General features: G+C 39.7%; 1 protein-coding gene across 11 annotated transcripts in view; it reads right to left on the bottom strand.

Annotated features, from left to right (window-relative positions):
* Positions 1-18,247, bottom strand: part of CPQ (carboxypeptidase Q) — a 548,292-nt gene that overhangs the window by 411,375 nt on the left and 118,670 nt on the right. For all 11 annotated transcript variants that reach the window (XR_014057991.1, XM_081505175.1, XM_081505172.1 and 8 more), the window contains one exon: positions 16,785-17,250. Coding sequence is in view for 10 of the 11 variants with exons in the window: in XM_081505175.1 (XP_081361301.1) it covers positions 16,785-17,250 (466 nt within the window). In the remaining variant the exon portion in view is untranslated. The remainder of the gene's footprint in view (positions 1-16,784; positions 17,251-18,247) is intronic.

The raw sequence follows: 18,247 nt of genomic DNA, 5'->3' as shown, positions 1-18,247 counted from the left end.
CTACTTAACTTCACATTCCAGGATGTCTGACTCTAGGTGAGTGATCACACCATCATGATTATCTGGGTCGTGAAGATCTTTTTTGTACAGTTCTTCTGTGTATTCTTGCCACCTCTTCTTAATATCTTCTGCTTCTGTTAGGTCCATACCATTTCTGTCCTTTATCAAGCCTATCTTTGCATGAAATGTTCCTTTGGTATCTCTAATTTTCTTGAAGAGGTCTCTAGTCTTTCCCAATCTGTTGTTTTCCTCTATTTGTTTGCACTGATTGCTGAGGAAGGCTTTCTTATCTCTCCTTGCTATTCTTTGGAACTCTGCATTCAGATGAGAATATCTTTCCTTTTCTCCTTTGCTTTTCACTTCTCTTCTCTTCCCAGCTATCTGTAAGGCCTCCTCAGACAGCCATTTTGCTTTTTTGCATTTCTTTTCCATGGGGATTTTCTTGATCCCTGTCTCCTGTACAATGTCACGAACCTCTGTCCATAGTTCATCAGGTACTCTGTCTATCAGGTCTAGTCCCTTAAATCTATTTGTCACTTCCACTGTATACTCATAAGGGATCTGATCTAGGTCATACCTGAATGGTCTAGTGGTTTTCCCTACTTTCTTCAATTTAAGTCTGAATTTGGCAATAAGCAGTTCATGATCCGAGCCACAGTCTGCTCCTGGTCTTGTTTTTGCTGACTGTATAGAGCTTCTCCATCTTTGGCTGCAAAGAATATAATCAATCTGATTTTGCTGTTGACCATCTGGTGATGTCCATGTGTAGAGTCTTCTCTTGTGTTGTTGGAATAAGGTGTTTGCTATTACCAGTGCGTTCTCGTGGCAAAACTCTATTAGCCTTTGCCCAGCTTCGTTCTGTACTCCAAGGCCAAACTTGCCTGTTACGCCAGGTGTTTCTTGACTTCCTACTTTTGCATTCCAGTCCCCTATAATGAAACGGACATCTTTTTTGGGTGTTAGTTCTAGAAGGTCTTGTAGGTCTTCATAGAACCGTTCAACTTCAGCTTCTTCGGCGTTACTGGTTGAGGCATAGACTTGGATTACCGTGATATTGAATGGTTTGCCTTGGAAACGAACAGAGATCATTCTGTCGTTTTTGAGATTGCATCCAAGTACTGCATTTCGGACTCTTTTGTTGACCATGATGGCTACTCCATTTCTTCTAAGGGATTCTTGCCCACAGTAGTAGATATAATGGTCATCTGAGTTAAATTCACCCATTCCAGTCCATCTTAGTTCGCTGATTCCTAGAATGTCAACGTTCACTCTTGCCATCTCCTGTTTGACCACTTCCAGTTTGCCTTGATTCATGGACCTAACATTCCAGGTTCCTATGCAATATTGCTCTTTACAGCATTGGACTTTGCGTCTATCACCAGTCACATCCACAGTTGGGTATCGTTTTTGCTTTGGCTCCATCCCATCATTCTTTCTGGATTTATTTCTCCACTGATCTCCATTAGCATATTGGGCACCTACTGACCTGGGGAGTTCATCTTTCAGTGTCCTATCCTTTTGCCTTTTCATACTGTTCATGGGGTTCTCAAGGCAAGAATACTGAAGTGGTTTGCCATGCCCTTCTCCAGTGGAGCACAATCTGTCAGACCTCTCCACCATGACCCATCTGTCTTGGGTGTCCCCACACGGCATGGCTTAGTTTCATTGAGATAGACAAGGCTGTGGTCCGTGTGATCAGATTAGCTAGTTTTCTGTAGTTTTAATTTTAGTGTGTCTGCCCTCTGATGCCCTCTCGCAACACCCAAGGTAAGAGAAACCCAAGTAAGACGGTAAGTGTTGCGAGCACAAACAACAGGGATACAAAGAGAAAGAGAAATAAAGATGCACAACTGTTGAGAAGAAATATCTAGATTTCCTAGTGCTTCATGATGTAACTCAATACTAACTGCAGTCTTTTGATTATTGAACACGTTGCTTGGGTTCACCCACAACACCAGTTATCAAAAACCTATAGTTATTAACCAATGATATCATCCATTAGTAAAAGGGAGTCAGAGATTTGTTAAAGGAAAGGACAGGATGAAATGTGAGCTGGAGAAGGGTGTTTTTTAGAAACGATACCTGGGTATTATCAACCTACATTATTTCATCATCAAGTCTCTAGGGAACACCATCCATACATTCAGATTTAAAAAGAAAACTTCTTCCTATAAGATTTTCCAAAAATTAAACTAATGTGACCTAAGGGTCTGACTATGCTAAAGGCTACACAAAGCAAACAACAAAAAAAAAGACATCATCCCTGCTTTCAGAAGTTTTGAAAGTTAAAAGACAAAAATGACAAATATTGTGTATTATATTCAAACTAAAAACCTATATGTAAAAAGTAAAGATTTTCCATTGTATAAACATAAATCTAAGTGATTACCATAAGATTATGGATGAAGAGGTAACTGGATAATGTTTAAAAAGTAAAAGAGAAATAGTTTCCTTTCCTCTTGGAGAAAATGACAAATTACCCAGATGTCTACCTTAACCTCATGGCTCATGGACAGGCAGGTGGATCAAAGTGCTGAGCAAATTATACTCGTTAGTTTATAGTATACCACCCTCATTGGCCTCTTCAAGGAAAATGTCTTATTTGCTTGTTTTTAATTTATTTATTCTATTTCCCAACCTGGGGATCTAGCAAAGGGACTGTGAACCCCCAGGGAATTTGACTTTGGAGGCCAGTGGGACTTTATTACAGAACTTCCACAGGACTGGGGAAACAGACTCTTGGAGGGCACAGACAAAACCTTGTGTGCACCAGGACCCAGGAGAAAGGAACAGTGTCCCCTCAAGAGACTGAGCCAGACTTGACTGTGAGTGTCCAGGAGTCTCTGGAGGAGGCGTGGGTTGAGAGTGGCCTGCTGTGGGGTTGGGGCACTGAATACAACAGCGTGTGCACAAGTCCCTTTAAAGGAGGTCACCATTACCCTCATTACCCCTACCATAATTTGGCCTCAGGCCAAACAACAGTAAGGGAACACAGCCCCCCCAATCAACAGAAAATTGGATTAAAGATTTACTGAGCATAGCCCTACCCATCCATCAGAGGGAAGACAGAAAGAAAACCACAGTCACAGAAAACTAACCAAACTGATCACATAGACCACAGCCTAACTCAATGAAACTATGAGCCATGCCCTGTAGGGCCACCCAAGATGGATGGACCATAGCGGAGAGTTCTGACAAAATGAGGTCCACTGGAGAAGGGAATGGCAAACCACTTCTGCCTTCTTCCCTTGAGAACCCCATGAACAGTATGAAAAGGCAAAAAGTAATTGCACCCAAGTGTTTCATTTTGGACTCTTTTGTTGACTGTGAGGGCTACTCCATTTCTTCTAAGGGATTATGCCCACAGTAGGAGATATAATGGTCATCTGAATTAAATTCACCCATTCCAGTCAATTTTAGTTCACTGATTCCTAAAATGTCAGTGTTCACTTTTGCCATCTCCTGTTTGACCACTTCCAATTTACCTTGATTCATGGACTTAACATTCCAGGTTTCTATGCAATATTGTTTCTTACAGCATCGGACTTCACTTCCATCACCAGTCACATCCACACAACTGGGTGTTGTTTTTGCTTTGGTTTCATCTCTTCATTCTTTTTGGAGTTATTTCTGGTTCCAAATTGGGAAAGGAGTACATCAAGGATGTATATTGTCACCCTTGCTTATTTAACTTATATGCAGAGTGCATCATGTGAAACGCAGGGCTAGATGAGGCACAAGCTGGAATCAAGATTGCTGGGAGAAATATCAATAAAGTCAGATACGCAGATGACACCACCCTTATGGCAGAAAGTGAAGAAGAACTGAAGAGTCTCTTGATGAAAGTGAAAGAGGAGAGTGAAAAAGCTGGCTTAAAACTCAACATTCAGAAAACTCAGATCAGAGGATCTTGTCCCATCACTTCATGGTAAATAGAAGGGGAAACAACAGAAACAGTGAGAAACTTTATTTTCTTGGGCTCCAAAATCACTGTAGATGGTGACTGCAGTCATAAAATTAAAAGACGCTTGCCCCCTGGAAGGAAAGCCATGACCAACCTAGATAGCATATTAAAAAGCAGAGACATTACTTTGCCGACAAAGGTCTGTCTAGTCCACGCTATGGTTTTTCCAGTAGTCATGTATGCATGTGAGAGTTGGACCATAAAGAAAGTTGAGTGCCGAAGAGTAGATGCTTCTGAACTGTGGTGTTGGAGAAGATTCTTGACAGTCCCTTGGACTGCAAGGAGATCAAACCAGTCAATCCTAAAGGAAATCAGTCCTGAATATTCATTGGAAGGACTGATGCCGAAGTTGAAATTCCAACACTTTGGCCACGATGCAAAGAACTGACTCATTTGAAAAGACCCTGATGCTGGGAAAGATTGAAGGCAGCAGGAGAAGCGGACGATAGAGGATGAGATGGTTGGATGGCATAACTGACTCAATGGACATTAGTTTGAGCAAGGTCTGGGAGTTGGTGATGGACAGGGAAGCCTGGAGTGCTATAGTCCATGGGGTCACAAAAGTCGGACATGAGTTAGTGACTGAACTGAACTGAACTGATTCTATTTTACCCCCATTCTTCATTCCTCCCTCCAACCCATGTCCTGGGTAGGCAACCATTCTGAAGACATTTTTTGCAGATATGTCTTCTTGTAAAATGTGAACTATAATTCTGCATAAATGCAAAAATTATATTTTTATGTATGCAACTATATTATGTATGTCATTCTATTTTTTATTTTATCACTCAGCTTTATACATGTTAAGATATAACACTATAATACATCTATGTTGAGATATATATATGTATATATATATATATATATATATACATATATATAAACTATATATATATTGTTTAGTTTATTGCTTCCAACTTCTGTATAGCATACCCTGGGGGGCATCTACCACATTTTACATTTCTACTCTCCCAGTGATGGACCTCCAGATGAACCCTACCCCCACAAATAAGGCTACAATAATCATCCTGCATTCATGCCCTTAGATAGTACATATGTGTACCTATGTGACAATTTCTTTGGGAAATATACTGAGGAAGTGAATTACTTGCTCACTGGATATGAGAATATATTTAAGTGGACTAAATATTACACGTTTGCTCTCCAGAATGGTGGCACCATGCTTCATGCCCACCAACCAACGTACAGGGTTTCCTTTGTCACCATGGCACCACTAATGAATTTGTACATCTCAGCTGTAAAGTGATCCCATTATTTTTAAAACTTGCATTGATCTGATTACTAATAAGTTAAGATCTCTTTATACACTTGTCAACTTTCAGGCTTCCTCTTCTTTAAACTGTTTATTCAGAGCCTTAGTCCATTTTTCTAAGGTTACTGCCTTCTTCTTGTTGATTTCCAGTAGTTCATAGTCTACATATTAATCTCATAACAATTTTAGACAGTGTTAATATCTTCTCCAATTTCTCCATCTGCCTAACAGCTTTGTTAATTGTATCTTTCGTTGAATATAAACATTTAATTCTGATGCAATCAAATTCAGGGATGTTTTTATGGTTTGTGCTTTTTAAGTTATGTTTGTGTGAGAGTGTTAAGGCACACAGGAGACAGATACAGTATCCCTATTCTTGAGGAAACAGCCAAGAGGAAAACAGATACGCCTGCAAAGTGTTGGCAGAAAGATCCACCAAGGGGCAAAGTGAAGAGGGAAGGCCATTGAGAAGGTGTGACCTGAGACATGACTCTGGCACACATTATATGCTGTGTTACTTTGGACAAAGTGCTGAACCTCCCAGAGACTGCCAAGTTTAAAGTGTGAACAACACCTATCCCAAAAGACAACATAAGTTACAGAATCTGCCCGATGACTAGCGTATAATAGATGGGCTCTCAATAAATGTGAGTTCCTTGGCCCCTTTCTTCTTATTCCCAATCTTGATGTGATGCTGAAGAAGGGAATTTGCAACCTGGGACACTTTAGAATCAGATCCTTCAGCTGACGCCACACCTCCAAATTCCAAGTATCATCGGTGGACACAGGCTCTTGAGAGCACTTCTGCCCATATTGCATTAGGTATCAGACAAAGATTAAGTCCTGACAAAACAAACAAACAAACCAATTTAAAAAAGAAAACAAAACAGTGAAAATGCTCTTTCCTTGATGATACCAAAGGAGGAAAAGAGGACAGGTGCAAATAACTAATTATCTGATGATAGGTTCTTGGGCATAAATTAGTTAGCACCTCACTGAGAAATGGATAAAGTAGAGAAGGCCTTCATTTGGTGGATGTGCTGGGAGTATGCAGGAAGGCTATTTTAAGTTTCCATAAGATTAATATGGTGAGAATTTGGTATAAGCTTACGCTGTAGCTTTCCAGGCTTTCTGATCCATGTTGCTAAAATTTTCAAAAAGAATACACTGGTAAACAACCTCACCGTGATTTGATTGATGTTCATTTATCCTCCTCTTTCCTTTGTGCCTTTACCTCAGATGCAAAGCAAACTTCAAATATCTTTTTAAAATCTGTAACATTTATCACAATCTACTCATCAAATCAATATCTATTTAATATGAATTAGTATTACATTACTAGGTGTAGTGCTGAAGGAGATAATTAAGATGTGCTCTTCCCTGGAGTAGGTCGCAATTTCTCAACAGATAACCACGTAAACAACTAACTATAGTAAACTGTGATCATTGTATAATACAGGCAAACAAAGGGCTAAGAGAATGAAGATGAAAGAACAATTACATTTATTTAGGTTTGGACTCAAGAAAGACTTTAGAGAAGAGATCCACCTTAAATGAGTCTTTAAAATGGGTAGGAATTCTCTAAACAAAGAAGGGTTGGGGTGGGTTGGGATTAGGGTTGGGTTAGCAGAGATCCAGGCAGCAGTTTTTAAGTCAAGGAGGAATGAATATGTCCAGGCAAGAGCAGTTAGGATCGTGTGGCTGAAGCACAAGGTGGATGGCTTGGGAGAAACTAGACACAAGCCTAGAAACACAGCCTGGGGTCACTTTTTAAAAGGTCATAAGGATCTGAACTGTACTCTGAAAAATGAAAAGCTTTTAGGTAAGGGAGTGACACAATGAGATCTCTATTTTACAAAGACAACTGAATCAGCAGTATGGAAACTGATTAAAATGAGACTGGAGTCAGGAAAATCAGTTAGGAAGCGGTTATAACACTGTAGGCAGGAGAAGCCTGAGAATAGAAAAGTAGTCATGTGACATTTAAGTCTTGGTGACCAACTGAATGCTGGAGGGAGATAAATGGAAAGATTCATTCAACAAATATTTCTCAAAACTTTTCTGTATGTGAAATACTATGTTAAGAGCTAAGACAGAGTTTCTCAACTTTGGCACTACTGGCATTTTAGAATGGGTGATTATTTGACGTGGGGTAAAGGGAGGCCTGTTCTGTACACTGTGAGATGTTGAGCAGTATTCCTGAACTCTACCCACTAAAGGCAACTAGCACCACCTCTCAGTCATGACCGCCGAAAATGTGTCCAGATGTTGCCAAATTTCCCCTAAGGAGCAAAATTATCCCCAGTCAAGAACCACTGAAACTGGGATCTCTAATTCTAAGAAGCTTATTACTTGTAGAGAAATGCTTATGACATAAGCAAGTATAGGGTACAAAAAAGGGAGAAAAGAGGAAGTTGTCAATACTTCTTTGGGGATGAGTAAGCACAGAAAAAGTCTCCATAAGGGCATTCCTGGCATGGAACAACCGACTGGTTCCAAATAGGGAAAGGGGTACGTCAAGGCTGTATACTGTCACCCTCTTATTTAACTTATATGTAGAGTACATCATGAGAAATGCTGGGCTGGATGAAGCACAAGCTGGAATCACGATTGCCAGGAGAAATATCAATAACCTCAGATATGGAGATGACACCACCCTTATGGCAGAAAGTGAAGAACTAAAGAGTCTCTTGATGAAAGTGAAAGAGGAGAGTGAAAAAGTTGGCTTAAAGCTCAACATTCAGAAAACTAAAATCATGGCATCCAGTCCCATCACTTCATGGCAAATAGATGGGGAAACAGTGGAAACAGTGGCTGACTTTATTTTCTTGGGCTCCAAAATCACTGCAGATGGTGATTGCAGACATGAAATTAAAAGATGCTTACTCCTTGGAAGGAAAGTTATGACCAACCTAGATAGCATATTAAAAAGCAGAGACATTACTTTGTCAACAGTGGTCCATCTAGTCAAGGCTATGGTTTTTCCAGTGGTCATGTATGGATGTGAGAGTTGGACTATAAAGAGGGCTGAGTGCCGAAGAATTGATGCTTTTGAACTGTGGTGTTGGAGAAGACTTTTGAGAGTCCCTTGGACTGCAAAGAGATCCAACCAGTCCATCCTAAAGGCAATCAGTCCTGAATATTCATTGGAAGGACTGATGCTGAAGCTGAAACTGCAATACTCTAGCCACCTGATGTGAAAAACTGACTCATTGGAAAAGACCCTGATGCTGGGAAAGATTGAAGGTGGGAGGAGAAGGGGACAATAGAGGATGAGATGGTTGGATGGCATCACTGACTCAATGGACATGAGTTTGAGTAAACTCCGGGAGTTGGTGATGGACAGGGAAGCCTGATGTGCTGGTGTCCATGGGGTCACAAAGAGTCGGACATGACTGAGTGACTGAACTGAATTGAAATGGCAGGTGACAAAAACACGAAACTAAGATACCATATCTGATACTAGCAAAATTTTGAGGCTCTGAGCCTGAGCACCTGGGTGGTTGGCGATGATATTAACAAAGATGAGAAACACTGGAGAGACAGGATGCTCAATTTGTGGATTTGCAAGACACCCAGTAGTTCTCAGAAATGCAAGTAGAAAGTCTTCTTCCAGCTTTCCACAGACAGCTCACAGAGCCCTAACCTGGACACACAAATTAATACACACTATAATACTGACGTCTAGAAATGGAAAGTTTAAAAACGTTAGCCCCTATTATATAAGGAATCTGCTCCATAGCATGTGCCTAACATTAAGAATACTTCTCTTTTAATATTCTGATCATCTTCACCCATCCCTTGTGCATTCTCAGAAAAACAACAGCCTTTCTAATCTAGAAAGATGTTATAGACTTAATATGTCAGCCATTTTTCATTTTATAGGTGACAAAATCAAGGCCATGGAGATTAAATGACTGGGCCAAGGTCACACAACTAGTTGGCTAAACCAAGGATACAGCATGGGTTTCCAGGGAGATGAGCTCTGCACCATAATACCTGTAACTAGAGGTCCTTTATGCAGACCTTACCCTATCCCCCGTGGGAATTTTCCCACACCTGATCCAGCCTAACTTTCCAGTCTTCTCAGAGCTTAAAATAGCCCAGTTGCCAGACAATTGTTTATGTACTTTGAGCTCCATGGAAGAGGGAATGGGGATGGGATGGGGAGGGAGGTGGAAGGGGGGTTCTGGAAGGAGAAAACATGTACACCCATGGTGGATTCATGTCAATGTATGGCAAAACAAACACAATATTGTAAAGTTAAAAAATAGAAAATAAACTAATTAAAATAGAAAAAAAAAATAAAAAGAAAGTGAGTCTTAGAACACCACAGTAGACTCCAATGAGTAAAATTCACTTCCCCTTGGGTTTTTAAGGCCCCAGGAGTAATCAGTAACTTGGCTTAGTTTTCCCAAGCAGAGAGTCAGAGAAGAGCAGGCCCAGCTACAGATACAAGAAATGAGGATAAAAAAGAAAGGGAAATGAGAAAAAATGTTCAAAATAAGGTACAGACACCAGTACCATCACAGTACAGGTACCAGCAACTCTTGAGACAGATCTGCTTCAGTCAAATGGATAAAAAAGGAAATCTTAGCAGTGAAAATAACATTAAGCTATTTGTATGTGAGGCAATATAGTCTAATGACTAAAAGCACAAACTCTGGAATTTGACACTTGTTCATGCCTGAACTTAGCCTCTCACTAGTTGTGTAACCCTGGGCAAAGTGTCTAATCTTTTGTAGTCTGTTTTTCTCATTTGTTGAAAACAAAACAAACAAAAACCTGTAGACCTTTAAAGACAGTTAAGAGGGTTAAAAAGGAAATATATATATATATACACACACATACACACATACACACACACACACACACACTGGTGTCTAACACAGATGAGCGATAACAGAGGGCAATTAAGCAAACTCCTAGTTGACTAGAACCCAAGCGGAGGGGTCTCTAAAACCTTAGAGGACTCTACCAATTATTCATACAGCCTCAGAGAGATCACAACTAGCCATCCCAGTGGTATATCCAGAATGTTGGAGTGAGAAACTTGGCAGATCTTCTTCCTTATGAAACATTTAACTGGGAAAAAATGTTTTTAAAAAATCACTTCAAGTCTCTCAACATTGTCCTAAGGGCATACAGCAAGTGGAGAAACACTCATTCAAGAAAATACACTATTAATAAATCTAAGTTAGAATTATGAGTCTGTAGCTTTTGGCCATGATCTACTTCCTTCTCCCATCCCCAGTACCATGTTATAGAAACTCTATTATGGTCACTTCACCCCATTTCTCGACCCAGCCTCTACTTGTCTGGTGGAAATACTGCACCAAGTATAGCCATGAGAACACTGGAACCTGATCACTGCTATCTTACCTTGTTCATAGGCAGGGGTCCCATGGTGGGACAGGCAAGCTGAAAAGACCAGTAGCTACCAACCTTCCCTTCCAGCACCTGCCAGTGATGTCACTATACTATCCCTGTGCTGAGCTCCTGGGAACTCCCAGGGAAGAGGTAAGCCAGGTGGATGAAGTTCTCAACCAGGGATGAGGTTCTCAACCAGGGTAGTGACCTTATTTGAAACAGAACACAGAGAACTCCATACCTGAGGATGTTGTTGCAAATGATGGAGAGCTTGGGAGATACTGATACTTCATGATACTGGGAGTTTCATGATACTGCTAGCAATAAGCTAAATTAAAGAACAATCAGAAACTTAACAACAACAACAACAAAAACCAGAGGGAGAAACAACAACCAAGAAAAGCCATCCCTGGATCACAATAAACCCTGGGGGTTGGGAAGGCTATATGCACATGTTCCTACTTAGGAACAATTGAAACTGGACATGGTCAGATTGAAAACATTTTCCAAGCTGCACACAGATCCCTCAACAAAGGGCAGAGGCCCTGCTGGCACAAGAGACTTAAGTGCAACCTCTAACCAAATACTGGCTGAAAAATAAGCTATTCTGACACAGGGGAAAATATTATTAAGCTAGGCTTAATATTAAAATCATATGCATCCTCGCAAGCTGGAATACTGTGTGCATGTCCGAGGCTGCGACTTCTCAAGACTGATTGGAGAAAGGAAGGGATGTTTAAGCTACTAAGCCCTGACTGAACTTAAGGCAAAAACATAAATTCATTAGTTTTAATAACGGCCCTTAAACAACATAAACATCCAACAATATAGGGTAAAAATATAACTGGCTAAGGGGATCTAAGCATAACCTTTGACCAGTAAGTGGCTTATATAGACCTCAGGATGGCACCTAGAGAGCCAGACTAAAGGAAAAATAGAAGCACTGTGATAGGGACATCAGAATCTGTACACTGTGGGAGAAAGAGGCTTCACGAAGTTAGTAGAACTAACTCATTAAGCAAATAAAGGACAAAACAATAAAAACAACATCAACCTCCAGTGGGCACTGGAGAAGGGACAAGAATCAGTATCCAGAATTACTAACATACATTATTTAAAATCAGTTTTCAACAACAACAAAAATAAATGGGACATGAAAAGAAATAGGCAAGTGTGACCAATACACACAAAAAAAAGCAGGCAAGAGAAACTGCCCGGAGGGGGCCAAGTTGTCGCAGACATAGACTTCGAAGCAGCTATTATAAATATGCTCAAGGAACTAAAGGAAACCATACTTAAAGAATTAAAGGAAGGCATGATGACAGTGTTTCATCAAATGGAGAATACCAATCAAAAGACAGAAATTAGAGAAAAGACCAAAAGGAAATTCAGGAGTTGAAAAGTAAAATAACTGAAAAAAAAAAATTCAGTAGAGGGACTCAGTAGTATATTTAAGCTATCAGAAGAAAGAATTAATGAATTTGATGATAGATTGATACAGATTATGCAATCTGAAGAAAAGACAGAGCGGGGAAAGAAGGGAAGAAAATGGGCAGAGCCTTAGAGAAGTGTGGGGCACCATTAAGTGCACCAACATACTCATAACTGAAGAACCAGAAGGAGAAAAGAGCAACAAGAGGGTAGAAAATAAATTTCTCAAATTGATGAAAAATATTAATCTATAAATGAAGTTCAACAACCTCTAAGCAAGATAAAGGCAAAGAGATTCCCACCTAGATACATTAAAATCAAAACACTGAAAACTGAAAACAAAGAAAAAAATCTTGAAATCAGTAATAGCGATAGCGAAATGACTTGTCACATAGAAGCATACCTCATTTTATTGTCCTTCACAGTTACTGTGTTTTCTTTCTTTTTTTTTTTTTTTCCAAATTGAAGGTTTATGGCAATCCTGTGTTGAGCAAGTCCATTAGTGCCATTTTCTCAACAGCATTATTTTTTAATTAAGGCATGCACATTTTTTAGACATACTGATATTACCCACTTAACAGACTACAGTATTGTATAAATATAACTTTTATATGTACTAGGAAACAAACAAACAAAAATCATGGGGCTCACTTTTTTGCAATATTCACTTTATTGCAGAGGTCTGGAACCAAATCACAATATCTCCAAGGTATGTCTGTACAAAGGAATTCCAGTAATGTGAACAGCTAACTTCTCATCAGAACCAATGGAAGTCAGATGACAAGGAAATGATAAATTCAAAGTGTCAGAAGTAATAAAAAAAAAACTGTGAATCAAGAATCTGATGAGAGTAAATATAAACACCACCATATATAAAATAGAAAAATAGACAGCCAGTGAAAACTAGCTGTATGAATCAGGGAGCTCAAACTGGTACTCTGAGATAATCTAGAGGGGTGGGATGGGGTGGTAGGTGAGAGAGAGGGGACATATGTATATCTATGGCTTAGTCATGTTGATGTACGGTAGAAACCAACACAATATTGTAAAGCAATTATCCTTCAATTAAAAATAAATAAATTAAAAAAAAAGAATCCGATGAATTTGCAGGGCAGGAATAGAGACACAAACCTAGAGAACACACTTTGGACACAGCAGGGTAACGAGTTGCTGTTGTTCAGTTGTTCAGTCATGTCCGACTCTTTGCGACCCCATGGACTGCAGCACCCCAAGCTTCCTACACCGTAACCAAGTGGGATTTATCCCAGGAATGTAAGGTTGGCTTAACATCTGAAAATCAATAAATGAAATGCATCCAACTCAATGGAGAAAAAAATAGTCTTTTCAACAGATAATGCTAAGACAAATGAATAACCACAGCAAAAGAACAAAGTTGGACTCCTACCTCACATCTAAAATTAACTCACAAACCTAAATATAAGAGCAAAAGTTATAGAACTCTTAGAAGAATAAATAAAACTAGGAATAAAACAGGAATAGATCTCTGTGACCTGGTTTAGGCAAAGGTTTCTTAAATATAACAGTAAAAGAACAAACAACAGAAAACAATTAGAGAAATTGTGCTCATTCAAAATTAAAGACACATGTACACCCACGGCTGATTCATGTCAACGTATGGCAAAAACCACTACAATATTGTAAAGTAATTAGCCTCCAATAAAATAAAAAATTAATTAAAAAAAACAAAACTAAAGACATTTCTGCAGGAAATACTACCATCAAGAAACTTAAAAGAGAAAATCCATAGAATGGGAAAGAACATTAGTAAATCACACTGATGAGACATGCATCCAGAATACACAAAGAGCTTATGCAATTCAATAATAAAAATTCAACTAGCACAATTAAAAACTGGGAAAAGTGATTTCCCTGGTGGTCCAGTGGTGGAGAATACGCCTGCCAATGCAGGGGACACGGGTTCAATCCCTGATCCGGGAAGACTCCACATGCCAACAAGCAACTAAGCCCATGGCCACACTACTGAGCCCATTTGCCTAGAGCCCATGCTCTGTAATAAAAGAAGCCCCCGCAATCAGATGCCCATGCACTGCAACTAGAGAGAAGTTCCCACTTGCTGCAACTAAAGAAAGCCCGCACACAGTAACAAAAACCCAGCACAGTCAGTAATAATTAACTTAAAAAAAAAACTGGACAAAGTCTTCAAATATATATTTCTCTGAAAAAGATACACAAATGGCAAACAAGAAAGGTGCTCAAAATCATTAGCCATTAGAGAAGTGCAAATGGAAACCACAATGAACATCACTTCATACCCACTAGGACAGCTGTAACCAGAAAGACAGAAAATAAGTTCTGACACACTATATAAAAATTAGAACACATGAGTGAAAATGTAAAATGGTGCGGTCAATTTGGAAAACAGCTTGGCAATTCCTCTGAAAGTTAAACAAAGAGTTATGATATACACAAGCAATTTCACTCTTTGGTATACACTCAAGAGAAATAAAGTACATACAAAAAACTTACACGTGAATGTTTATAGCATTATTCTTAATAGCTGAAAGGTGGGAAAAATGTTCATCAGTTGATCTATGGATAAATAAAATATGGTATATCTATAAAATGGAAAAATTTCCAACAATAAAAATGAATTACGTATTGCTACATGCTACAACGTGGATGAACCTGAAATATATGCTATGTGAAAAAATTCAGTCACAAAAGAAAATACTAGTGTATTATTTCATTCATGTGAATTATCCAGAATAGGCAAATCCATAAAGACAGGAAATAAATTAGTGGTTGCCAGGGGCTTAGGATGGTGTTAGGAAAGGATGAAGTGTGACTGCTGATGAGTATAAAAATTTCTTTGGGGGGTGATGAAATTTTCTTCAGTTAAATTGTGCTAGTTCTGTGAATATATTAAAAACCACTAAAGTGTAAATGGGTGAGTAATTATGATATGGGAATTATATCTCAATAAAGATTTTTTTTGGCTGTGCTCAGTGGCATGTAGGATCTTAACTCCCTGTCCAGGGATAGAGCCTGTGCTCTCTGCAGTAGAAATGGCGGTTCTTAACCACTGGACCACCAGGGAAGTCCTGCTATCTCAATGAAGATGCTTTTTAAAAGTTGACCGTCTGCTTCTCTACTGGATGTTTCTCTTGGCATTAGAGAAGGTCAAAGGTTTTTATAAAGTTTTTACAAAAGCTCAACTGTTTGGTTTTTTGTTTTTTAATCAACTACAGTTGACCCTTGAACAACACAGGTTTTAACTGCACAGGTCCACTTACGCGTAGATTTTTTTCAATAGTAAATAAAACAGTACTACATGATCTGTAGTTGGTTGAATATGCAGATGCAGAAACTCACGGATACAGAAGGACCAAACCATATATATGGAGGGATGACTATAAGTTCGATGCGGATTTTTAACTGTGTGGAGGGTTGGTGCACCGATTCTACTATAGTTACTTTGCCATAGGAAAACAGTCCGTGAATCCATGCATAGTCCACGGACAGTCCATTACTGACCAATGGCTCACGGTTGACTGCTTATATGTTCCTGATCTAAGCATTTATATTGTCTGATGAAGCTGAGCCAGAGTGCTGCTGAGTAAAGACAGAACTCCATCCTAGACAACTCCTTACATTACAGGCCTTGGGTTCTGTTAAAATAATTATTTCATATCAATTCAATGCACAAGGCTCTGTCCCCTATTTCATTAATTCTAAGAAGTTCTGTTCATTGAGGCCACTTGAAAGAAATCATAGCTTTTGTGACCTATTTACATATATCGCATTCTCTACAAAATGATACTAATGTTATACTAGATAGAAATTACTAAGTGATTCAGTTCATAAGTATCATGGACCAATAGTTGTAGATGCTTCATTTTAAAAAGTGACACTTTCAGAGACGCGTGTACCCCAATGTTCATCACAGCACTGTTTACAATAGCCAGGACATGGAAGCAACCTAGATGTCCATCAGCAGACGAATGGATAAGGAAGCTGTGGTACATATACACAATGGAATATTACTCAGCCATTAAAAAAATACATTTGAATTGGTCCTATTGAGATGGATGAAACTGGAGCCCATTATACAGAGTGAAGTAAGCCAGAAAGAAAAACACCAATACAGTATACTAATGCATATATATGGAATTTGAAAAGTGGCAATGATAACCCTATATGCGAGACAGAATGAGAGACACAAATGCATAGAACAGTCTTATGAACTCTGAGGAAGAAGGTGAGGGTGGGACGTTCTGGGAGAATAGAATTGAAACGTGTGTTATCATATGTGAAACAGAACGCCATTCCATGTTCGATGCATGAGACAAATGTTCAGGGCTGGGGCAATGGGATGACCCAGAGGGATGGGATGGGGAGGGAGGTGGGAGGGAGGTTCAGGATGGGGAACACATGTAAACCCATGGCTGATTCATGTCAATGTATGGCAAAAACCACTACAATATTGTAAAGTAATTAGCCCCCAACTAAAATTAATAAATTTATTTTAAAAAAATAAAATAAAAAAATAAAAAGTGACACTTTCAGAAAGGAGACGGGGAAAAGGGAAGGGGAAAAAAAAGAGTATGAGTAAAGAACTCATGAAGCCCATGAAATGGGAAATGATTCTATCTTTCTTTTTATCACCCAATTATAATGTGAACCATGCAAACTATAATCAGTTATGTCACATGGCATTAGTTTTATAATGAACACAGCAAATTGACTTGAAAAAGTAAATCATACCTTCTGGGGGCGTTCCAATGCTGCTGCCAAGACCCAAAATAGCCATCTTGTGAATCCTCGGCTGCAGCATCACAGCAGATTCCTCTCCCCTCTCCCAGTGGGGTATTTTGACAGGCTCCAGGTGGACATTCTCCAGCCCTTCTCTCTGCAGGTTTTGGTGCATGATCTGGATCGCTTTTTCTAGGCTCTTGGAGCCACTTAGTCTGGGCCCAACAGTATCAACCAGAAGTGCCAGTCGCTCATAGGATCTGTTCTGGGCTTTACCATAAACAGCAAGGTTGATGATTGCTTTAGCAACATCTCCATAGCGGGCTATTTCTTCTTTGATTTCTTGAAAAGTCCTCTGAGAGGTGTCATTCTGATATATAGCTTTCCCAAAGGCCAGGGGTAAAAGGTGAACGCCACCAACAAATATGAAGAGAAGGAACTTCACTGTTTTTCCAGTCAGTTTTCTTCCTAAAATCATCTGTGTAAGGAAGAAATACGTGTTAGGAGAAATGAATCTCACAACCACCTGCCCATAACCCAGGGACTGCTCTTCAAACAGGATTACCCTTCCCTTCTCAACTGGTACCCAATTTCCATCAAATTCATAACTCCCAGGAATGAAGGAAAGAGGCAACAGTTGTCCTTATTGATAGCGTAGCACTTATTAAAACCACAAAATCACATATTATCTAGAGATCAGTTTAAAATATGCCAAAGATTATGATAAGAAGATAACTATGAAAGAGAGGAAGAAATAGTGGTAACAGTGATAGGACTGTGCCGTGCTGTGCTTAATCATGTCCGACTCTTTGTGACACCATGAACTGCAGATTGGCAGGCTCCTCTGTTCATGGGATTCTCCGGGCAAGAATACTAGAGTAGGTTGCCATGCCCTTCTACAGGGGATCTTCCCAACCCAGGTCTCCTCCATTGCAGGCAGATTCTTTACCAACTGAGCCACGAGGGAAACCCAGTGATAGGCTAGGGCAGTGCTATCTGCTACCCCTTTTTCTGAACAGTAGTAGTGCTCAGTCTTGTCCAACCCTTTGCCCCATGGACTGTAGCCTGCCAGGCTCCTCTGTCTATGGGATTAGAGTGGGTTGCCATTCACTTCTCCAGGGGAATCTTCCTGACCCAGGGATTGAACCCACATCTCTTGCATCTCCTACATTGGCAGGCGGATTCTTTACCACTAGTGCCACCTGGAAAGCCCTTCTTCTAAACAGAGTATGATCCAAATCCATTTCAGACTTCCCTCTATCTGAACGGCCTATGGAACTCATCCTTTGAGGCCCTTTCACCTGTTAGCTTTTCTTGATCCTCTCCCTAACCCCATCCCCTTCACATCCTTTAATTCTCACAACAACTCTATGAGACAGTTTCTTATTATTACCTTCATATTAGAATTGAGGATCCTGGGATAGTGAGAGATTAAGTAACTTGCCAAAGACACACAAAGGCTTTCTGGCTCTAGA

This window comes from Giraffa tippelskirchi, chromosome 6 (genome assembly GCF_054371585.1).
Source record: "Giraffa tippelskirchi isolate mGirTip1 chromosome 6, T2T-mGirTip1v1.2.pri, whole genome shotgun sequence".
Lineage (NCBI taxonomy): Eukaryota > Metazoa > Chordata > Mammalia > Artiodactyla > Giraffidae > Giraffa > Giraffa tippelskirchi.
The sequence above is the reverse complement of the archived record's forward strand: the minus strand, read 5'-3'. Positions and strand labels throughout refer to the sequence as shown.